This window comes from Hyaena hyaena, unplaced genomic scaffold (genome assembly GCF_003009895.1).
Source record: "Hyaena hyaena isolate Hyena2069 unplaced genomic scaffold, ASM300989v1 scaffold_259, whole genome shotgun sequence".
Taxonomy (NCBI): Eukaryota; Metazoa; Chordata; class Mammalia; order Carnivora; family Hyaenidae; genus Hyaena; species Hyaena hyaena.
Window position 1 is genome coordinate 817,767 of NW_024080886.1, and position 24,476 is coordinate 842,242.

The 24,476-nt window shown below is 48.2% G+C and overlaps 1 protein-coding gene across 1 annotated transcript; it reads left to right on the top strand.

Moving 5' to 3' along the window:
• The first annotated feature begins 2,064 nt into the window (after window positions 1-2,064).
• Window positions 2,065-23,766, top strand: ARSL (arylsulfatase L). Its single transcript, XM_039245285.1, has 14 exons — window positions 2,065-2,152; window positions 3,039-3,177; window positions 3,264-3,603; window positions 5,069-5,113; window positions 5,274-5,416; window positions 6,485-6,634; window positions 7,562-7,683; window positions 8,899-9,021; window positions 11,231-11,654; window positions 13,190-13,326; window positions 16,359-16,493; window positions 17,394-17,556; window positions 20,217-20,338; window positions 23,391-23,766. Exons 1-14 carry the CDS (start codon window positions 2,065-2,067, stop codon window positions 23,747-23,749), a joined length of 2,490 nt encoding a protein of 829 aa, XP_039101216.1. The 3' UTR covers window positions 23,750-23,766.
• Window positions 23,767-24,476: the final 710 nt, after the last annotated feature.

Below are 24,476 nucleotides of genomic sequence, written 5' to 3' on the forward strand. Positions count from 1 at the left end.
TATCCAGAACCCTACAGAACCACATCCAGCAACCACAAGGAATAAGCTGTTGACAATACAGGCAACACAAAGGGGTGGGGGTGTCCAAGTGACTAGGCTGAGTAGAAAAAAGAAGCCACAAAAAACAGTATGTAATATTTCATGCTGCAATTTACAAAACACCCTAGAAACCTTAAAAAGGAGAGAGAGACACTGAGAGAGAGATGATGGATGGATGGATGGATGGATGGAGTGGTGGATAGAAGATAGATAGATAGATAGATAGATACATACATACATACATACATACATACATAGATGATAGATACATAGATGATAGATAGATAGATAGATAGATACATACATACATACATACATAGATGATAGATACATAGATGATAGATGAGATAGATACATAGATACATAGATGATAGATAGATAGATAGATAGATACATAGATAGATAGATAGATAGATAGATATGATGGATAGATAGATACATACATAGATCCATAGATGATAGATAGATAGATAGATAGATAGATAGATAGATGAGATACAACTAACACTCAACTTTTCACTCTCCACCTTGTATTAAAAATTTAAGCACACCAAGCTGGAGCTACATTAACTTAACGTCTTTTACATGGAATTATGGGAACTTAACATATTTTACTTACTTGATACAAGCTGTTTCTCCAGTTCCCACATTTGTGGACACGGGTCCAGTGCGTCCAGGCTCCTGCCACGCTTCCTAAGAGACTGAACTCGTTATATAATTAAACATTTCTTAAGTACCAAGGTTGCGCACTAGTCAAGTCTGTCAATTACCTTTATATTTAAATATAACCTACCCGGGCAGCTGTTACATACTTATGTAGCAAAGGAATCTTTCATCTCAGCTTTCAATTGCCACCAAACACACACATATAATTAAGGGGACCTCATTAAGTGGAATACGTTTTTTGCCAAGATAATTTTTGAAAAAGTCTCCACCAAGAATTCCAGTTAGGCTTTCAGGATAACAAAGAGAGGGTAGATGTACAACAAGAATTTCACCATCTTGGATTCTGTTGTGTCTTATAAACTTTATGTCATGTGGGGTCTCAAGTCACACCTCTGCAGAAGATGCGTGTCATTAGCTGCATTGAGAGCTAGAGATATCATGCCAGCAAGACACCACGCACGACTCAGACACTTCTAGAAAAATAGATGCTACAAGAAATGGTTAGAAGGAAGATAGAGATAGATGATAGATAGATAGATAGATACATAGATAGATAGATAGATAGATAGATACATAGATAGATACATAGATACATAGATACATAGATAATGGATAGATATGATAGATGTATACTTATAGGAATGGATAGATGGATGGATGGAGAGGTGGATAGAAGATAGATACATACATGCATACATACATACATGCATAATAGATAGATATGATAGACAGATAGATAGATATAGGGATGGATGGATGGATGGATGGATGGATGGATGGAGAAGTAGATAGAATATAGATAGATAGATAGATAGATAGATAGATAGATAGATAGACAGATAATGGGTGGGTGGATAGACGATGGATGAATGGATGGATGGATAGATAGATAGATAGATAGATAGACAGATAGATATGATGGATGGATGGATGGATAGGTAGGTAGGTAGGTAGGTAGATAGATAGATAGATATGATGGATGGATGGATAGATAGATAGACAGACAGACAGACAGACAGATAGATAGGTAGACAGACAGATAGACAGATAGATATGATGGATGGATGGATGGATGGATGGATGGATGGATGGATGGATGCATGGATGCATGGATGGATGGATGGAGAGGTGGATAGAAGATAGATAGATAGATAGATAGATAGATAGATAGATTGATAGAAAAATTGCTTCTACCACAAGATTTTTTCTCATTTAATTGTACCCTTGGTTACGGTCCTACTACATGTGTGAAAACGGGGTGTGTGGGCCCAGACAAGCCAACGTGTTCTCTACCATGAGCCTGACGCTCACATCATCACCCAGCAGCGGGGCGTCCACCAGACCCTGTAATTTCTGGAGATGGGACCCCCAGCCAGCCTTGCAAGGAGGTTGTACTTCAAAGACATTCCAGTCCTGGGCTCCTGCAAGCCGCCCCCTGCTGTGCAAGGTCTGTAGGCCGACCTTTGTTCAGGGGCAGGCGTCTGGCCTCTGCCTGTGAAGACATCCGGGCTGTTTGTGAAGAGAACACAATCGACTCCAGCGCCCTGCGGTGTAAACACAAAAGCAGCAGAGGAAGCCCAGGTCCGGCAGGGGTGGGGGAGGGGGGCACAGCCCAAATCAGACCGTGTCCTGGCAGGAATCTGCAAACCCTACGGACCCACACGGTTACACGTCATCTCAGAGCCCCAGACGACTCCAAACCCAAACACAAGGATCGCATTTCAGGGCGGCAGAAAAATCGGTTTCTTGGCAGGCGCTGAATCCGGGGCGGGTACAGGGGAAAGTAACCAAGGGCTTGTTTCTGTGGTTTCCCAGCTACCAAGGAGGCCCATCAGGTCTTGCAGAGAAGGAGGGAGAAGCTGTAAGCAAGTCTCGGTTGAGAGCTGCAGTGTGCAACCCGCGCACCTGGACTGGGGCAGCGTGTGGACGGTCATTAGGTGCGAGGAAGCCACCTGTAAAATGCTTTACAGTGGGGGCCTCAGCCCAAGCAGTTGCGCTCCCCAGCCACGGTCAGCAGCAGGCGGTTAAGGCTGTCAGGACCTGGGGCGGTGGGGGGGGGGGGTGTTATTACCTGTGGTGTCATCCCCCAGTGGAGACGAGGCTGGGGTGAATCACAGGTCACCTGGAAATTCTGACTTAGATCTCCGACATCTGTCTCCGCTTAGTTGCATGAGAAAACTGAACTAAGCCAAACAAAACACCCCAGAGAACATCACCGGCGTCGTTCAGCACAACCTTCTTTCCGCGCGTGAAATCCGCCAGTGACTTTGCACGCTGTGAAGCTACAAGACGGGCGTTGTCTGAGCCTCGAATGCCAAGTCTGCGATGCTCAGGCACCGGGGACCCAAAGCGCACGAGGGGCTTTGATACGAGTCAACGCCTGCGAACGTGCGTGCAGAAGAACACGAGCAAACAAAGAAACCAAGCAGCGGACACAAAACGGCCTGAAACGTCGGCAAACACAGGCATCCGGTGCGGCGGGCGCGGGGTTATTTACAGTGTCGCTGGGGGACAAGGAAGCCCCTTGAAGGGGAGTTTTTCCTCTGTGCTTTGGACAGGGGTCAGGAGGCGCCGACCGAGTGGGGATTGAATGAGTCACTGCTCCCAGCGGGACCCGTCCGTCCGGGCTCCTCTGGGCGCCTCGCATATTCTAATGAGGAACATAAACAAGGTGCCTGTGCAAACCGCCCGTGGCCACGCCGGCCACTCTCTGCACAACCAAACTTGCTTCTTGTCCGCCAGCTCCTTGCTGGGGCTTGGAAGGGAGGCAGTCGCTGCGCACATGCGTGCGGCCGGCCGGGCCCACAGCCTCCCTGCGGCCCCTCAGGACGAGCCTTCCCTCTCTGGCCGCAGACGGACGTCCCTCCGGCCTGGCCCCGAGGGACCCCATCCAGCCAGGTAACGGGCTGGGGCCGGGGGAGGGATGTTATAGGGATGCTGCCCGCCCGAGCCGGGGCTCTGAGCCCGGCTCCCAGATGAGAAGCAACTTTCTAGAAAATAAAACTCAAAACACACACACACACACACACAGACACACACACACACACACGCACGCACACCTGGGGTGACTGCAGAAGGGAAGGCAGATTGAAATGAACAGGGAAAATCATGCAGATGCGGAGGAAGGGGGGAGGCTGGAGGCTGACGGCCTCGGACCATGTGGACTGGACGGGTGAGGCCCCCCTCCCCCCAGGCTGCCGCAGGGCTGAGGCGTAGGGGGCAGGCAGGCTCTCGACCCTGCGGTGGAGGGAGCCGGGAGGAGGGTGCACTTTCTTCCCACCCTGGAAGACACTCAGGAGTTGCGGGGCCTTGAAGGGCTTTTCTCTGTCTGATTCCTTATCTTTAAAAAAAACCCCAACTGAGATGCAATTGACTGGTAACATTGTGTTAATCTGATAGATGCAACTGTGTGCATCTGATACAAGTGCTTATGACCTTCCCGCCGTGACGCTACATAATTACCTTTTCATTTTTGCATCAGGAAGGATTATGATCTAGGCCGTTAACCACCGTGAGCACTAAGTCGTGGGTTAGATCGCCAGCACTTATGCACCTTCTGGTTTGTGCCTTAGACTCCACGCCCCCAGGCCCCCTCAGGTCCTAGAAACCACCGCTTTGTGCTTTTTTTTCCCTCTTCTATTTTCTTAAAGTTTTGTCCGCTAACAGGAAGGCAGTCTGAAGCAAGTATGCAGGATTCTATAAAGGGCTGAGGTCATGGAATAATAATAATGATGATGAAGCTTTTGTAGATTAAATATCAGACTGTATTATGTACAAAATAGGCTGAACAGGGCAGGGCCCCGGGGTGACTTAGTCCGAGCATCTAACTTCGGCGCAGGCCCTGATCTCGCGGTTGACGGGTTCGAGCCCCGTGTCGGGCTCTGTGCTGACAGCCCGGAGCCTGGAGCTGCTTCGGATTTGGTGTCTCCCTCTCTCTCTCTGACCCTCCCCTGCTCACGCTCTGTCTCTCTCTGTCTCAAAAATAAATAAACCTTTTTTTTTTTTAAAGAATTTTAATGTTTTTTTATTTCTGAGAGAGAGAGAGAGACAGCGTGAGCAGGGGAGGGTCAGAGAGAGAGGGAGTCACAGACCGAAACGGGCTCCAGGCTCCGAGCTGGCAGTCAGCACGGAGCCCGACGCGGGGCTCGAACCCACGAACCGCGAGATCATGACCTAAGCGAAAGTCGGACGCTTAACCGACTGAGCCCCCCAGGCGCCCCAAAACCATCCTTTTTATGAGTTTTCGGCAGCTGCTTTGAGGCTTCATTGATACCATCCGAGCGAATCAAAGTTTCCCTGTCGATAGGCAGTTACTGTTTCACGTGTCAAATGCCGTTAGGACACCCCCCCTCGTTTCTTACAGGAAGGACGACGGAGAAGACAACATGCAGCGTCTGGAGCACTGGTGGTAAGATGGAAAGACTCGTCTGTCTTCGGTTTCCGCCTCCGCCTTCCTTCCCGCCCCCTCGCTCAGAGCGCATCGACAGACTGGTCTTGCCCACCTAGTAACCGATGCTGGGGCGCAGGCCGCGGGGCTCAGGGGGATCTCGTTTGCTCCCGCTTTCCAGTCCGGGAGCGACCTGAAGGACATCGATGTCACTCTTGCCAACCGCACTGTCTGGTGGCCCGGGGAGCCCACTCTGCACATCGTCCCTGGAGGCTCAGATGCCCTGTTGACTTCACGGCGCCGGGAATTGGCACACTGCCCACGGTGGCTTCCAGAATCAGGAGGGTCTGCACAGAGGGCTCGGTTAAGGCATGATGGTGGCGGGAAAGGCACTACCTCCCGGGTCAATCTTCCTCCTCATAGGCCACCTCCAGGGGTCTCTGCCCTTGCCAGGAGTCCACGCCACCTCCGTGGACCCACTTCCCGCCAGGGATCAGAGAGCTGAAGACGCCAGTCTCTGGTAGTTTCACATTCATGCTCGAACACACGGCGGCTTTTTGTAGACTCAGAATCACCAGACGGCACTGGAAAGCTCTTGCCCTGACTCAGTGGTCCAGTCCCCAACTGAGCTCAACACGCTTTACTTATTAAAAAAAAAAAAAATATGAAGAACAGATAAACGCAGAGAGCTGTAGCCGTTCTGGGGACTTGATTCATGCATAATAAGAAAACGCAAAAAAGCCTTTCCCCCATCACGGTATGAATTCTAATAACAGATTCCAGGACTTACCAAAAAAATGCTTACCGTTCAAATAAAAACCCAAGGGCACCTGGGTGGCTCAGTCAGTTGAGCATCCGACTTTTTTTTTTTTTTTTAATGTTTTATTTGTTTCTCAGAGAGAGAGACACAGAATCCAAAACAGGCTCCAGGCTCTGAGCTGTCAGCACAGAGCCCAACGCGGGGCTCGAACCCACAGACCGTGAGATCATGACCTGAGCCGAAGTCGGGCGCTCAACCGACTGAGCCACCCAGGTGCCCTAGAGCATCAGACTTTTGATTTCAGGTCAGGTCATGACCTCAAGCTTCATGAGTTCAAGCCCCGCGTCAGGCTCTGTGCTGACAGTACGGAGCCTGCTTGAAATTCTCTCTCTCCTTCTTTCTGTCCGCCCCTCCTGTATGCTCTCTCTATCAAAATAAATAAATTTAAAAAAAATTTTAATCCAGAATATGAATTGTTTTTAACATTAAAACAAACACCAAAGACCTAAGAATTGTGGTCAAACTCTTCCACAACGTGATGCTAATATCAAAGTCGCCCAGTGATGCCCTTAGAAGCGTCACCATTCGACTGGAAAGCAGCCGTAAGCTTTCGCCGGTTCCGTGTCTTGCAGGAAGTGGCTGGCTGTCACAGTCGGCGCGCTTGTGGGTTTGACGCCCTCGGCTTGCGGGGACTTACCTGGCTCCCGTCCCAACTTCCTTCTTCTCATGGCAGACGATCTCGGCATCGGCGACCTTGGCTGCTACGGTAACAACACCATCAGGCAAGGATCTGAGAGCCAGTCCTCTGCATCTCGATGAAGACGCCGCTCACAAGGCGCCGAACCCTTGATGCGCGCAGTCCAAACTTTGCCAGGACTCTGGGCACATCCTTGTCACAGCCACTAACCCCTCGCTCTTCCCTCACCCGCGCTAACCCCAGCTCAAATCCGTCCTACGTGTGACTCGTCCTTTCACTCCTAAACGTGGTTTCCATCAGCACAGTCCATGATGGGCAAAGTCCCCAAACTCAGGGCTGTTGCATCTAAGCCAAACACCAGGACTTCCTCACGCTCCACTTCCATCCATCAGGTCAAGTCCATCCACTCACGCATGGCTTTTCCAGGGCCCCCCACTGCAAAGCTCTGCTTCAGACACACAGATCCATGTCCCCATCACCCAACATGCCTCACCACACTCATCTGTCATCGCTAGCCCATCCCGCGTACAATGACCTCACTCCATCACCTGGGTCGAATTCTAACTGCCTTGTAGACCCAGCTCAGCCAACACCATGAAGCTTCGTCTGATTCCCACCCTCACATACCAACGACAGTGCGCTGGTGCCACGAGGTCGAATTTTCAGCCCCAAACTGTGAGTTCCACGTGAGAAGGCACCCCGGGCCCCCCGTTCTGGATATTCTGGGGTAGCCATTTCCGTACCACCACCGGTACCGTGTTACAGAAGCTTAGTAGACAACATTCAATGGAGTTTATGTTTCTCTGACGGTTCACATGACATCCAAAGTTCTTGGCCATTCCCAAGAACACCTTGATGAGCTAAGTGATGATGGGCTGATCTTTCTATTAAATATGTTAAGTGATGATGGGCTGATCTTTCTATTAAATATGTTTAATAGAACAATGTTCTTACAGAACAACCAGCGTGTGTCTTCGCTCAGCAACAAAACTGTTGGTGTTTCCTTCCGTAGGACCCCAAATATTGACCGCCTGGCACGAGACGGTGTGATGCTCACCCAGCACCTCGCGGCCGCGTCAGTGTGTACCCCAAGCAGGGCTGCTTTCTTAACGGGCAGATACCCTCTCCGATCAGGTCTGTTCTCCCTCATGTCCAACTATGGCTCTGGAGAAGAGCCCGTGCCCTGTAACTCCTCTAACACAGATATTAATGCGTGGGTCCACTGGTATCGTGGGGAGAGAAGAATCTAATGGCCCCCGTAGTCTGAGCATCAGACTCAAGTCAGTAATAGGTATAGAGCCCCACAGATAATGAGTTGGCTTAGACAGGGTGTTAGAGTACGGAATGGACCAAAAGTATGAAATCTGTGTGATGTCCTTGGACCCCGAGGATGAGAAATATCCATATCAAGGGGTATCTCCTTTGGTTAAAGCCAGTTGATTGTACATGTTAAGTGTATCTTGAAAGGCCTTCACAGCAACATCTAAACTAATGGACTCGTGTTTGAATAACTAGAGGTTGGCCTGGCCATGTGACACATCATCAGATGGACACTGCTGTATATGGGTGTCGGGGACCCTCTCATGACCCAGGGAAGAAGGAATCCTGGCCAACTTAAGCTGAAACAGCCCGCCATCTTTGTTATGGCCACAAACCACATACGTTTCACTAGTCTCCCGCCGAACCAGACGAATTCTCCGAGTTTTGGAAAACCTCAGAATGAATTCTCCAAGCTCCCAAATGAAGACAAGTGAGAACTACGTTCACTCTTTGAACCACGTGGATCTTCCTTAGTAAGAATGAGATGCATTCACGTAAATGGTCTAGGAGCCATAGTGCATCTTCTAAGTCAGTGGTTCTCAACTGTAGACTACAGAGCTTTAGAAAAAATATTGAACCTACATTTTTAAACACTTGTATCAACGGCTTGGATATGTCAGGGCCGGTATGAATTATATGCATGGCTCCCTGCCGTGCTGGTACATTCGAATCATCTGGGGCACGTTGCAACCCACCCCAAATTCTACCCCCCAACCAACTGAAATCAAAATCTCTGGGTTGACAACCAGATTTCAGAATATTTTGAAGCTTCTCAAATGATTCCAAAGTGCAAACGAGTTTGAGAACCCCCGGATTATATCAGGAGTCTGATAAAATTATAAAACCGGTATTGATGCCCCTTCTTATGTCATTTCATTCTCCTTGTGTTTATAACCTTCACACGGCAGGACGATAGTGTTCTCGCTAAATTTTCCATTAATTTTTCACCGCCTATTAAATGAAAAATTAATCATAATGATTAATGTCGATGTGTGATGGTGATATTTCTTTGAAAATGATTGCTCACAGGTATGGTTTCCAGTAATGGTTACCGCGTTCTTCAGTGGGCCGGAGCAGCTGGAGGGCTTCCAGCCAATGAGACAACTTTTGCAAAGATATTAAAAGAGAGAGGCTATGCCACTGGCCTAATAGGTATGTATGTTCTTTAAGTATTAATCACTTTACTTTTATTTGGAGAGTATATTCAACCAAAATGCTTGGGAATCAAATGGTCGTGTCGCACTGGGTTCGTCCACCAGACAGAAAGCTCCACGCATGCAGGCATGAACTTATGGTCTGCAGGTTGCCTAGTGCAAAGTAGATGTCAAGAAATAATCAGCTTAATGAAACACCTAGCATGTCATTTTATGCGCTGACACACCATGATAAACAAAATTAGAAAAATTTTTTCGAATGTCACCAAATTGCCAATAATTTCCATAATGTTGTTTCCCCTAAAGTCTGCATAGAAATGTGCCTGCACTACTAGGAATTTACCCAAGGGACACAGGAGCGCTTATGCCTAGGGGCACATGTACCCCAATGTTCACAGCCTCACTCTCAACAATAGCCAAAACATGGAAAGAGTCTAAGTGTCCATCAACTGATGAATGGATCAAGATGTGGTTTATCTATACGATGGAATACTACATGGCAATGAGAAAGAATGAAATCTGGCCTGTGTAGCAACATGGATGGACCTTGAGGGTGTTATGCTGAGCGAAATAAGTCAGGCAGAGAAGGACAGATACCATATGTTTGCACATATAGGAGGATTAGGAGGAACTTAACGGAGGACCGTGGGGGAGAAGAAGGGGGGAAATGATGGGGGAGACGGAGGGAGGCAAACCATGAGAGACTCTTGAATGCTGAGAACAAACTGAGGGCTGATGGGGGTGGGGGGCGGGGAAGGGGGTGATGGGCATGGAGGAGGGCACTTGTGGGGATGAGCACTGGGTGTTATATGGAAACCAACTTGACAATAAACTATTTGTAAAAAAAAAAAAAAGGAAAAGAAAAATTAAAAATTGTAACTTGAAAAAAAAAAAAGAAATGTGCCTGCAAAGCTTAGTACTTCCCTCTCTGCTTCCATAAATAGCATGTTTACTTTTCTGTATGTCAGCTGACCATGGCATGCATAGAATGAAGTACAACTAAGGACAGTAGTCTCTTGAGAGGGTACCAAGCTGTCACTGTCATTATCACCTTATACTGATAATTGTTATTAACAGCACCATTTATTGGTCATAAACAGCAAGGACTACCTGATACCCTACATCTCAAATCTGATACGCTCTTTATCGTTTTTCGGGATGGGGGGGTCTATCCATATGGAACATTCCTTGGAAAATTGCATGAGGCTTTCTGCATGGGAGACACCATTTGGGGTGGTGGGAAGATGCACAGGCCTCTTTATCAACACCCTAGTAGCGACAGTAGAGAAGCTAAACACCTGTCTTTGATTGAACTTGAAAGTTATGCTCCGTAGAACCTGATGTCCACCATGACCTTGACCACCATTACAGTGGTTAAATCAAGAGACGGGCAATCCCAACATCAAGAAATCTTTTACCCACTGTCTACAACAGATTGCATTTTATTGAGCAGTTGGCGCACTCTGTGCCTTCCTTATTGACCTACCACAGGCCTTTGCAAATTCAGGTGCAGTAGACTGAATAACAGTCATCAAAGACATCCTATCCTACATGCTGGAGGCTGAAACTATTACCTTCAATGGAAAAAGGGTCTTCGCAGGTATTATTAAATTAAGGATCTTGAGACGATGAGATTGTTATGAATGACCCACGTGGGTCTTATATACAAGAGCATGAATCCTTTAAAGAGAGATGTAGAGAGATCCATGACACGGAAGGGGAGAAAGCAGTGTGGTCAGAGGCAGAGATGGGAGGGATATGATCACAAGTCAAGGAACGGTTGATTTCCAGAAGACAGAAGATAGAAGAGAAGGAAAGATAGGAAAGAAAAGACAGGAAAAATAGAAGAGATAGAAAATAGACGAGGCAGGAAAGAGGCTCCCGTGGACGCTACAGAAGGAGCACGGCCCTGTCACACCTTGATTTTGGGCTCCTGGCCTCAGAGCCATGAGAGCCCAAATTCCCGTTGCTTCAAGCAACCACGAATACGCCAATTAGTGGCAGCAGCTTAGGGAACAACACTGCACGTAATGCTGCCACACTGGGGCCAGGTTCAGTTGTGTTCAAATAGCAGTGAACACTGCTCACACCCCTCTGCCTCCCTGCCCTTTCCTGGCTCCCAGCAGAGCAGTGGGATGTGGCTAGCTCACAGGACCTAGTAACCAGCGACTGGCTATGCATCACACAGGCATACTTTTGCCTTTCAGGAAAATGGCATCTGGGTCTCAACTGTGAATCTTCCAATGACCACTGCCACCACCCGCTCAACCACGGATTCGACCACTTCTACGGAATGCCGTTTTCCCTGATGGGAGATTGCATCCACTGGGAACTGTCAGAGAAGCGTGCAGGCATGGAGCGGAAACTCAACGTCTGCTTCCAAATCGTGGCCTTTGCTGCCCTCACGCTCACCGCTGGGAAACTCACCCACCTGACGTCAGGCTCATGGACTCCAGTCATCTGGTTGACCCTTGCTGCCATGTTGCTCTTCACCACCTCATACTTCCTGGGTGCCCTGATCGTTCATGCAGACTGCTTCCTGATGAGAAACCACACCATCACTGAGCAGCCCATGCGCTTTCAAAGGACGACATCTCTTATTCTCAAAGAGGTCTCGTCCTTCCTCCAAAGGTGAGCATCCAAGGGTTAGCTTCCTCCTAGGGCTCTGGTCCATGATGAAAATGCATTTGAAAAAGCCGTTTTCAGCAACGGGGATAAGAATAGTGAAATCACCCTAGCCCAGGCCAGAAAGATGTTTTTGGTAAAATGTGTCATAGACGATGTTCAGTTAAGCCCCACTTGAGCCAGTCCCATAAGGTAGGCACCCACTGACCACCACAGGCCGTATTTACCTAACAAACGGAAACACCCATAGATTTGCAATAAGCTCTAAGCATGTTTAAAGCTCTATCATCAGAATTAAGTTGTCCTTTTGCTAACTTTATGCTAAATGTGAATTTGAGTAAAAAGCAACTTACTGTGTCAGAGCCTAGAGGGACCTGATGAAAAGCTACACCAAACAGAGGCGGTTCTATGCTCCCCAAGGGTGTTCCAGTAAAGTGGGGGACAGTACTGAACCCCATTTCACCTGGTGGTGATGAGGTTGTGATCACGGAAGTGCCTAACGTGAGTCTGAAATGATGTTGATAGTTACAGTTGACCTTAAACAACATAGGGGTGTGGAGATGCCCACACCAGGTGCTGATGAAAATCATGTGTAACTTTGACTTCCCCAAAACTTAACTGTTAATAGCCTCTTGTTGACTTACTAATCACGTGAATAGTAGATCAACACATCGTTTGGATGCTATATGTATTCTACGCAGCGTTCTTACAATAAAGTGAGCTAGGGGAGCCCATATGTCTCATGGTCAGTAGACTACGTGGCTCTTGATCCTGGAGTTGTGAGTTCGAGCCCCATGTTGGGTGTAGAGATTACTTAAACATAACATCTTCTTCCAAAAAAAGTGGGCTTAAGAGCATTAAAAAGAAAGCCAGGAGCACTTAGCTGGCTCAGTCAATAGAGCATGTGACTCTTGATCTCAGGGTTGTGAGTTCAAGCCCCAGGTTGGGTGTAGAGATTACTTAAAAGTAAAACCTTAAAAAAAAAAAAAAAAGAAAATCGAATATGCAATATCACTTTATTCTGTATGCTAAGGATTGAGGTGGAAACCTATTTGGACATAATTGAATGAAATACATAATGGAATTAAATAAACCCAGCCACCTGGAATTCTCTTACCTTTAGTTCCAGAGGTATATATACCTACAAATTGATAAAAATCAAGAAAAAAAAATGTGTGTAATATCAGTGCCATTTGTTAAGTGTCTTTATATATTTTTGAGAGAGAGAACCCTCAAGAGAGGGTCAGAGACAAAGAAGGGGAGATGATCTGAAGTGGGCTCTGTGCTGACAGCACAGGGCCCGACGCGGGGCTCGAACTCACAAACCATGAGATCGTGACCTGAGCCAAAGTCAGATGCTCAACCAACTGAGCCCCCCAGGCGCCCCTCAGCAGACTCTAGAAGGGTAACGTCATCACATTAAAGACTAGCAGATACACTTCTTTAAGGACATGACAATCCAGATCCATATTTTGCATCTTCCAGGACCTCAGTCTCTGCTTTCCATAAAAGTAAACCCAGTCACTGTTATTTATTCTCAGAAACAAGCAAAGACCTTTCCTCCTCTTTGTCTCCTTTCTGCACGTGCACACCCCTCTGATCACCACCGAGAAATTCCGCGGGAAGAGTGCCCACGGGCTGTACGGGGATAACACGGAAGAGATGGACTGGATGCTGGGTAAGTGAGTCCCTTTTCCCGGTGAAAACGGGACAGTTGGGCCTCCGAAAACAGTAGCAGGAAAAGAGATTAATGCAGACTAAAGACGGAAAAGGCGGTGTGAACAGTGCGATCTCCTCGAACGGGAAGGCTGTAAGCGATTAGAGCCTTTTCCTCTCTCCGATTGCTTTGTTTCTTCTCACCACGCCGTCTTAGGTGGGTTGATTTTGGATTTTCCCCCAGGAGAACATAGCTCAAAATCCACGTGGGGTAGGATTGTCTTTGCCATGTTCCCCCAGTGCCTCCCCTGGGTTTGGAACGATACCTGGAATGACAGAAAGGGCACATTTGTTGAGTGAGTACATGGAGAGAGACGCACAGACACTTCCACGCTCCTCTCACAAGGAGTTGGGTCCCCTCGGGCCGACGTGCTGGTGGACAGAATAAGGAGAGTCAGAGATTTTAAGAGAAAACATACTTTAAGAAATCCACCGGAAACATCACCTTGGAGGGAAATGTAATGACTTGAGTCAATGTTGGAGAAAACGGCGGAGGCTGAGAGACCTGTGGGCAAAGATCGATGTCACATCACATCCCCCGTGGGGCTTCATGATGCCGTTTTCTCCAGGACAAACTCACTCACCATCGCCGCTACAGTCCTTGTGTGGAAGACACGAAGAATGACTGGAAAGTCAAGAGTCGCATGTTCAAGCAACTGAGCCCCCACTCGCCCTAGATATTGAGTGTTTAAACGATATTCGCCAGGTCACGAGGGGAGGAAAAATCTGTTAAATGAATACCTGTGCAGATGCATGTGATCAAACACTTATCGAGGGATAAAATGTGAAATTCTACAGTACAGAGTTAAGAGGGCCCTAAGTCCATCAAGATAAGAAACTTCTCAGAAACACTGAAAGAATCTTTGCTACGGCTTCAGTGCCTCTGTGTTCCAATTTCAAACACAATCAAAGCACCGTATGATCATTTTTCAAGTGAAAATGATTGGGCTCATGTATGAGGTGGAGGACAAGGGACTTTTAGGCCAGGGAAACTATTTTGTCAGTTACTATGGTGCTGCATACATGGTATTGTGCATTTCCCCAAATCTTCAGAATGGACAACACCGAGACTGAACCACAGTATAAACTAGACTTTGGTTAATAATAGTTTACCAGGGGGCACCTGGCTGGCTCAGTCGGTGAAGCATCTGACTCTTCATCTCAACTCAGGTCATCACTCACAGCTTGTTGGGTCTAAGCCCCGTGTCAGGCTCTGTGCTGACAACGTGGAGTCTGCTTGGGATTCTGTCTCTCTCCCTCCCTCTGCCTCTCCCCTGCACGTGATCAATCAGGCACTCTTTCTCTCTCTCTCAAAATAAACAAACTTTAAAAAAAAAAAGAGTTTATCAGTATTACTCATCGATACAACTCAACTTATCTATAAAACCTAAAGTTGTTCTAAAAAATAAAATCTATCCACTAAAGGAACGGGGTTCAATAGAATCACAAATTTAAATACATTTGTCCAAAACAAAGCGACTGAAGACAAAGAAATGGCTGAACTGGGAATCGAAAAGAGAAAAAGAGAAACAAAAATAGCGACATGGTTAATTGAAAACTGATTGTGCTCTATCAAACCTATTAAAATAGAGATTGTCAGACTGAATGACAAAAACAAGACCCAACCCAAAAGAGATACTGGTTAAATATAAAGACGTAGATAAGGTAAAAGAAAAACATAGACAACAATGGGATTTCTCTGGGGCCATAGTCAACCTCATGACCCAGTTCACATGGCAATGCAGCTTGGAAGTTTTGTCTATTGTTAGAAATGAAATAACATGACTCTTCTTAACCAATTTTTTTAAAAATCCCATGAACGTTGTGAATTGCATCAGCTGTAAGATTCCCTGTTGAGGTAACCGTAAGAAGCCTTGACTGCACTTGTAAACTATTCCTCATTAATGTCTATACATCTCCAATGCCATTGTCAGCCTTCTTCTTAGACCCTCTCGGTCTTTCTTTTTTTCCTTCTCTCCCTTTATCTTAAATTTTTTTAAATGTTTATTTATTTTTGAGAGAGAGAGAGGGAGGAAGGGTGGGAGAGAGTGAGGCAGAGAGAGGGAGACACAGAATCCAAAGCAGGATCCAGGCTCCAAGCTATCAGCACAGAGTTTGACGTGGGGCTTGAACCTACAAACCATGAGATCATGACCTGAGCCGAAGTCAGATGCTTAACCAACTGAACCACCCAGGCACCCTATTTTTTAACTGAAGTATGGGTGACTCTATAATCTTCTTTTGCCTCCTTTTTAAAATTTTTGCTATTTGGGGCTCCTGGGTGGCTTAGTCAGTTAAGCGTCCGACTTTCGCTTGGGTCATGGTCTCGCGGTTTGTGGGTTCGAGCCCCGCATCGGGCTCTGTGCTGGCTGCCACCTCGGAGCCTGGAGCCTGTTTCAGAGTCTGTGTCTCCCTCTCTCTCTGACCCTCCCTTGCTCATGCTGTCTCTCTCTCTCTCCTAGAAATAAATAAAACATTAAAAAAATTTAAAATTTTTGCTATTTGGCGGGCACCTGGGTGGCTTAGTCGGTTAAGCATGTGACTTCGGCTCAAGTCATGAAATCGTATTCCGTGGTTTTGAGCCCTGCATCAAGCTCTGTGCTGACAGCTCAGAGCCTGGAGCTGCTTCAGATTCTGTGTCTCCCTCTCTCTCTGCCCTTTATCTGCTCATGCTCTGCCTCTCTGTCTCTCGAAAATAAATAAAACCATAAAAAAACCCATTAAATTTTTGCTATTTTTTCCCTATGCAATATATAACCTGTAGCTTGCGTACAACTTTTTGGAAACAGAATGGGGTGTATCTAAGAGTATATATGAATCTTGGGTCAGTGATGCTCAAAACAGCATGACTACACAGGTACTTGCTCCTATTATGTGCTAATACTAAAGGCTGACTCTCATGGAGAGGTCCAAGATACTCAAACACACACAGACGACTTTGGTTTAAAATAGTCTTCCATTTTGACTGGATCAAATGCCCTCTGTTCTCTGCAGGGAAGATCGTGGATACTTTGGACATGGAAGGTTTGACCAACAGCACCCTCGTTTATTTTACATCGGATCATGGGGGAGCTTTAGAGTCTCAACTCCGAAACGACCAATATGGCGGCTGGAATGGAATCTATAAAGGTAGAGAGAGTCCCAGATCCTTGCGTTTGGTCTGTATCTCCACCCTACAACTCCCCAACCCTTCCCTTGGAATGGGGCCATCCACGTCAAGAGAGTCCCCAGGGACCTTGCTTTCCTGTTCAGGAAAGTATAATTTGTCACACTGGAACTTGATTTTTTTTCTTTTGCACAATGCTGTGACTTTGGGTGTAACCATCACCACCTCTTAACTCCAGAACATGGTCGTCTCCTCAAAAAGGAAACTCAGTACCCACGCGCGGTCATTCCCGAGTTCTTCCCGAGTTATCACCAACTTATTTCTTTCTCCGTTTCCCTACTGGAACCATTTCATATAAGTGGGGTCACGCCATACATGGTCCTTCTTTCACTGAGCACGATGTCTTCTGGATTCATCCGCATTGTGCCACATGTCAGTGCTGCGTTCCTTTTTGGGCTGAGTAAGTTTCTGTTATATGGAGGGACCACGGTTTTTAATTTTTTAGTTTTTATTTATTTTTGAGAGACAGAGCATGAGTTGGGGAGGGGCAGAGAGAGACACACACACAGAATCTGAAGCAGCTCCAGGCTCTGAGCTATCAGCACAGAGCCCGACTCGAGCCTTGAACTCATGAACTATGAGATCATGACCTGAGCCAAAGTTGGATGCTTAACCGACTGAGCCACTCAGGTGCCCCTGGAGGGGCCACGGTTTGATTATCCGTTCGTGAAGAGAGGGACTCAGGAATTACACAATGGATCCAAGAAAGGTGGGTACCCATGGCGGCCACATCATTTGCAGAGTAGAATTCTATCGGTTATAGACATGTCATTATCAGATGTACCCCCAAGATTGTAAAACGCGCTGCCAAAAAACCCTGGCACAATCACATTCTTTTCTTTTCTGTTCGTCTTTACCCACAGGTGGCAAAGGGATGGGGGGCTGGGAAGGCGGCATCCGCGTCCCTGGCATCTTCCGGTGGCCTGGGGTGCTGCCGGCCGGCCGAGTGATCCACGAGCCCACCAGCCTGATGGATGTCTTCCCCACCGTGGTGCATCTGGGGGGCAGTGAGGTGCCCCAGGACAGGTACACAACAGCCCAAGGAAACTCAAACAGCTCAATCTTGCACACAGACAAATGCGTATGTGAAATATCATTGTCACTTTTGCACTGCGTAACGTGCCCATGAAGTCAGTGTCTGGGAAAACACTCCAGGCTCCCCGTTACTAATGACTGGGATCAGCCACCCCGTTCATTTTATATGTAGAATGTTTATTTCCCTTCTCCTGATCCTTAACTGGAGCCATTTTATTATGGTGGTCATTGAAAAATCTAAATATTCATCACAGGGCATTACTTTTCATGTGTGGTGTGGTAGAGATTTTGTATCAATTCTGAATTTTTGTCTTAAAAATCATAGAGAGTTTTTGGGGAAATAGGAAATAAAATTATTTCGGGGCGCCTGGGTGGCTCAGTCAGTTAAGCGTCCAACTTTGGCTGAGGTCATGATCTCACAGTTTGTGAGTTTGAGCCCCACGTCAGGTTCTGTGCTGACAGCTCGGAGCCTGGACCCTGCATCAGATTCTGTGCCTTCCTCTCTCTCTCTGACCCTCCCCTGCTCATGCTGTCTCTCTCTCTCTCTCTCTCTCAGAAATAAATAAAACATTAAAACAAATAAAATTATTTCATACTCTAATTATGTATATAATCATATCATCCTAATTATGCAAAAATATAATAATAAATATATGATTCTCAGACAATCGTAAATTGTATGATATATATCATCTCAATCCATCTAGATCTACTCTAGATATGTAGATTTAGATATATGATATAGATACATTTTCCATATTTTATACATATTTGTGTAAATACATATATATTTAGAAATCTTTCTGAATAGACAAACTTTAATGCCCTCATGGTATTTTCTTTCAACCATCCCCTTATAATTTTTAGAAAAAAAGTTTTCTTTTTTTTCCACAATTTTTTTTCACTAAAACATTTTCGCTTAAAAAAAAAATACTGTCTTATCATGTTACTATCTGTCATGATTACCTCCTTAGTAAGAATCCCATCGAAGGTGAATTCCTAGTCAAAAGATATGGCTGTTTATAGGTAAATGTCTTGATACATTTTGTCAAATTGTTCCTTAGGAATCCGTACCAGCCAGGTGTGACATGTCTATTTTTTTTTATATTTTTATTTATTTGTAGGAGTGAGAGAGAGAGACAGCGTGAGCAGGGGAGGGTCAGAGAGAGAGGGAGACACAGACTCTGAAACAGGTCCAGGCTCCGAGCTGGCAGGCAGCACAGAGCCCGACGCGGGGCTCGAACCCACGAACCGCGAGATCATGACCTGAGCGAAAGTCGGACGCTTAACCGACTAAGCCACCCAGGCGCCCCTCGACATGTCTATTTTAAAACAGAACTAAAACAAATACAAATTTTGTGCAGGAAACTTATATAAAAGTACTCACATATGCCTATACAAATATACATATATGTGTGTTATAATTTCCACTGTTTTACCACTAGGGAGGTTGAATATTTCATACCTTTACTCAACATCCTGTTTTGTCTTTCCTTGCGATGAATATCATCTCTCTGGTTGATTTTTTTTCCTAACTGGGTGCTAATTTTGAAAATAATTTATAATTTATCATTTTCTCTAAAACCAAAAATTTGTCTAACATCTATACTGCAAATGTTTCGCTAGATGGTAAAATAAATCTGCCCCTATAATGTATGTATTTATATATTACATATGTATGTGTGTATATATATGGATATATAAAAAGATATACACATGTATTTATGTGTATATATATACACACAGAACCAATACCGTATAGTATATATATGTGTGCGTATATATAAGAATATATATAAAGAGGGGCGTCTGGATGGCTTAGTCGGTTAAGTGTCCGACTTCGGCTCAGGTCACGATCTCACAGTTTGTGAGTTCGAGCCCCGCGTCGGGCTCTGTGCTGACAGCTCGGAGCCTGGAGCCTGCTTCAGATTCGGTGTTCCCCCCTCTCTGCCCCTCCCCTGCTCATGCTCTCTATCTCTCAATAATAAAAAAAAAAATTAAAAAAAAAAGAATATATATAAAGATATACGTGTGAGTTTATGTGTGTAGAAACACAATAAAGAACATTAGTCAAATGAGAGCAAAAGATCCCCTTCTCACAGGCACCTGTAAAAATCTGTCCTCAGTATTGATGATTTACATCTGACACACAAGATTCTGAAAAGTAATGAAAACAATTGAAAAAAAATCAAGAAGGGTCACTGCACTTTTCCACAAGGGCATTCGATTCCGTCAGGTGTGGGGAACGTCAACGGTCCAGGACGTTCACACAAGTTTACCGCGTAGCGCGCGGCGGGTCAGTCGCCAAGAAACGCGGAGCTGCTTCCCACCCTGAAGCCAGTGGCACGTCACCAGGACATACACAAACCAGGGCGCGCTCCAGACGGGGCCACGGTACTCAGTCTTGGGGAAGAACACGCCGTGTGTCTCAGGGCTTGGACCGAATACAGAATGAAAGCAAACATGCATTTCGCTGAATCCTCAGCTCGTATTTGCAGCTATCGAGGGCGGGCAGGTAAGGGCTGGGCCCTTGGTGACGTGTGCAAAGAATGGGGGTGCCTGTCCGATGCCTCCCTCTTCTCGCGAAGGCTCACACGTGCCTTCCGTGCACACTTTCCGCGGCCCTGAGTCTCTGTGCCCCGTGTCCGCAGGGTGATCGATGGCCGGGACATGCTTCCCTTGCTTCTGGGGACCACAGAGCACTCGGCTCACGACTTCCTGCTGCATTACTGCGAGAATTTTCTGCACGCGGCCCGCTGGTACCAACGTGACGGTGAGTTGTCTGGAGCCGCATCTCGGCTGTGCGTCACCCAAGCCCTTCGGGGTGCAAGCTGTCAGGCGCCTTCTCACCATAGGAGCACTGTTTAGGGGGTTTTTGTACGGCTTTCCTGAGCACACGTGTTCTAATCCGCCTCTCGCCTTCGAAGCCCGAGCTCTTAACCTGCATTGGTTTCCACCTTTCCCATCCACCTTACCTCTTTTTAAAAATGTTTTAACTTTACCCATTTTTGAGAGAGACAGACAGAGACAGCATGAGCAGGGGAGGGTCAGAGAGAAAGGGGGAGACACAGAATCTGAAGCAGCTCCAGGCTCTGAGCCGTCAGCGCAGAGCCCGGCGCAGGGCTTGAACTCGTGACCTGTGAGTTCATGACCAAAGTTGGATGCCTAACTGACGGAGCCACCGAGGCGCCCCCATATGTATATATTTTTAAAGTGTTTATTATTTATTTATTTATTTATTTTAATTTTTAAATTTATTTTTGAGAGTCAGAGAGAGACAGCGTGAGCAGGGGAGGGTCAGAGAGAGAGGGAGGGAGACACAGAATCTGAAGCAGCTCCAGGCTCCGAGCTGTCAGCACAGAGCCCGACGCGGGGCTCGAACCCACAAACTGTGAGATCATGACCTGAGTCGAAGCCAGATGCTCAACCCACTGAGCCGCCCAGGCGCCCCGAGTGTTTATTTATTTTTGAGAGAGAAAAAGTGAGCAGGGGTAGGGCAGAGAGACAGAGGGGTGGGGGGGGGGACGGGGGACCCGAAGAAGGCTCTGCACTGACAGCAGCGAGCCCCAGGTGGGGTTCAAATCCATCAGCTGTGACATCATGACAGAAAAAGTCACTTCACCAGCGGAACCACACAGGCATCCCTAGACCTTTTTTCTTTAAACATCCCTCCCTTTTCATCCATTCTTTTCAATAGTATTCGAATCTGCTATGGCTCACATTGCTACATTTTTGGGGCTTTTTTTAAATGCATATTACACATTTCATTTCCTTTTTTTTTTAAATTTTTAAATGTTTTTATTTATTTCTGAGAGAGAGAGAGAGAGAGAGACAGCGTGAGCAGGGGAGGGTCAGAGAGAGAGGGGGACACAGAATCCGAAGCAGCTCCAGGCTCTGAGCTGTCAGCACAGAGCCCGACGCGGGGCTCGAACCCACGAACCGTGAGATCATGACCTGAGCCCAAGTCGGACACTTAACCGACTGAGCCCGCCGGGCACCCCATTTCCTTTCCTTTTCGATGGCTCACATTGCCGTTCCGCCGTGAAGTCCAGTCTATCACCCCGCACGCCCAGTACGGATAACCATGTCCAGTGTTCGCACTTGTTGTTTTATGTTGCGGGGGCTGCCCCATGACTGACGCCTCATCTCCCACTAACTGGGCCAATATCCCAATGTTTGGTCAAGGGCAGTAGATGGGGACCGCATTCCCAAAGCTCAAGCCTCCTCAACGGCATCCCGACCGGGTTTCCAGAATCATCCACTGGTCACGCTCCGTGCACGAGCCCTTCGGCCCGTGCTGAAAGCCAGTCCAAGACCACGCCTTGCACACTCGTCAGAACAAAGTCCCCTCGTGCGATGAGCCAGCCCCTCCCCGTCTCTGAGAACACTCACAGGGGCATCCGATTCCCACCCGACTGGCTCGCTCTTGACATTCAGATGCCATGTTAGCTTCCGAGCAAGGCTTTCCCGAGGCAGACACCACCACCCCCTTCCTGCGTCTTCTCCGTGTGCTCAGCACGGTTGCTCAAGTAGAGCAGCGGACGACCTTTAATGAGCACGTGATCGCTGCTACTCCCTTTCGCCCTAGAAACAGAGACACCTGAGGGTGGCTGTCCCCACGTCACGGGTGAGCCGCGAGGTCACCGTTGAGTGCGCAGAGGCAGACAGAGGCCAGAGATTGGAATCACAGGGTGTGCGTCTCTTAACACCAAGGCCCCGCGTCCCGGCCTGCGCCCCACATCCCAGGACACAGGCCCTGATCCTGAGCCTCTCCATCCCTGGTCCTTGGCTTAGTGACACACACGGTTGCCCCAGCTCACTGTGGGGATCCGAGCGTGGGGGCCTCCGTCCCAGAGCAGGGAGCCCGGAGGGCAGGAGGCTGGTGCACACACCTCCCGCTCCCTCCTTCCCTTTCCAAGTCCCTTCCAGAGGCAGCTGGGCCCGGTGCCTTCCCAGAGGAAGGCTGTTTCCTGTAGCTCGCTCTTCCTTTCCTCTCTCTCTCCCTTCTTCTCCCCTCCCTCCCTTCCTCCCTGCCTTTCCCAGCTGCCCAGGGCCCTGGAGGAAGCTTCCGGAGAAGAGCGATTGCCATTGCACGGCTCTGGGCGTCTTGCCTCGAACGCGCTACCACACAAGGAACTCACTCCTTCGCAACCAGCTTTATGGAGCGGCAACTCGCTCTTCGCTCGGGGCAGGACGCCACAGCCTGGGGGCTCATGAACCACAGATACTGACCTCTCACAGTTCCGGGGGGCTGCTGGGGGGGGGCGGTGGCAGCCGGCGCCTTCTCTCCCTGTGCTCACGTGCTGCAGAGAGGCGGGAGGGGGCTCTGTCCTGAGTCTTAGAAGAGCTCTCAGCCCGCCCGCTCTCAAGGGCTCTGCCCTCGGGACCTGTGAACCTCCCACTGCGTCCTGAGGCCACCCCATTGGGGGTCAGGGCTGCAATGATCAATTCAGGGGGGACACATGCATTCAGTCCATAACATTCACATACTGTGAATAAATTCACTCTCTTAAAACGTACAGCTTGGGAGCATTTAGCACATCCGCTGTGTTGTGCAAACATCACCTGTACCTACGTCCAGAGTCCGGAACACTCTGTCCCCCGCACAGACCCGGCCCCATGAGCGCTCACTGTGCATCCCCATCCATAGCGCCCGGCATCCGCTCGCCCGTCGACTTTTCTCTCCGTGGACTCGCGTGTCCTGAACGTGCTCATCCGTTCATGATTTCACAGATGCGTGGGCTCCTCCGAAGCAATCCATCCGTGTCGACACCAACCCGACCCCTTCTCCACGTCAGCCTCTGAGATTCTTGTCCTTCCCTCAGGAGGAAGACTATGGAAAGTCCACTACACGACGCCGGTGTTCCAGCCACGCGGGGCGGGCGCCTGCTACGGGAAGGCGGTCTGCCCCTGCTCCGGGGACCGAGTCGCCCATCACCAGCCACCTTTGCTCTTCGACCTGTCCAGAGACCCGGCCGAGGCCCACGCCCTGACGCCGGACACGGAGCCCTGCTTTCAGCAGGTGATGGACACGGTGGCCCGGGCCGTGGCACGGCACCGACAGACGCTCGGGCCGGCCCCGCCGCAGCTGGGCGCGCTGGGCAACGTGTGGAGACCCTGGCTGCAGCCGTGCTGTGGCCCCTTCCCCCTGTGCCGCTGTGACCGGGAGGGCCACCCGGCGTAAGCGCCCCCCCCCGGGGAGAGCTGGGCCCTCTCCCCGATCCGTGCAGCCTTCGCTGCTGGAATTAAACCCCCCATTGGGCTAAGTTATCCGTTTGTGACCGTGGACTAGTTTTGCAGCTCAAACCAGAAACCTAAGGAAGAGGCGTGCAATCAGCACTAGCTACAAGGAGCCACGGAGGGGGTTTCTGGTTTCTTCTTTTCTTTTTTTTTTTTTTTTTTGGTGGAACTAAATGATGGCATCCTGGTAGAGTACAGGTGCTTTTTTTTATTTTTAATAGTTTATTGTCAAGTTGGTTTCCATACAACACCCAGTGCACATCCCCACAAGTGCCCTCCTCCATGCCCATCACCCCCTTCCCCTCCCCCCACCCCATCAGCCCTCAGTTTGTTCTCAGCGTTCAGGGTCTCTCATGGTTTGCCTCGCTCTCCCCCACTATTTACCCCTTCTTCTCCCCCACGGTCCTTCGTTAAGTTCTTCCTAATGGTCGTATACGTGCAAACATATGGTATCTGTCCTTCTCTGCCTGACTTATATTGTTCATGGAGGGGGAGGAGGTGCAGAGCCTTCCCAGCCCCGGGGACTTCCATCCACAGACCCCCGGCTCCCCAGGGCGAGGCCACTCTGGTCCACGCAGGGCTCAGAGTCCACGCGGAAGGGGAGTACGTGCCAAATGGGTTTTCAAAGGGCAGGTGCGTACAAAGCATGACAAATGACCCTGAAAACGTGT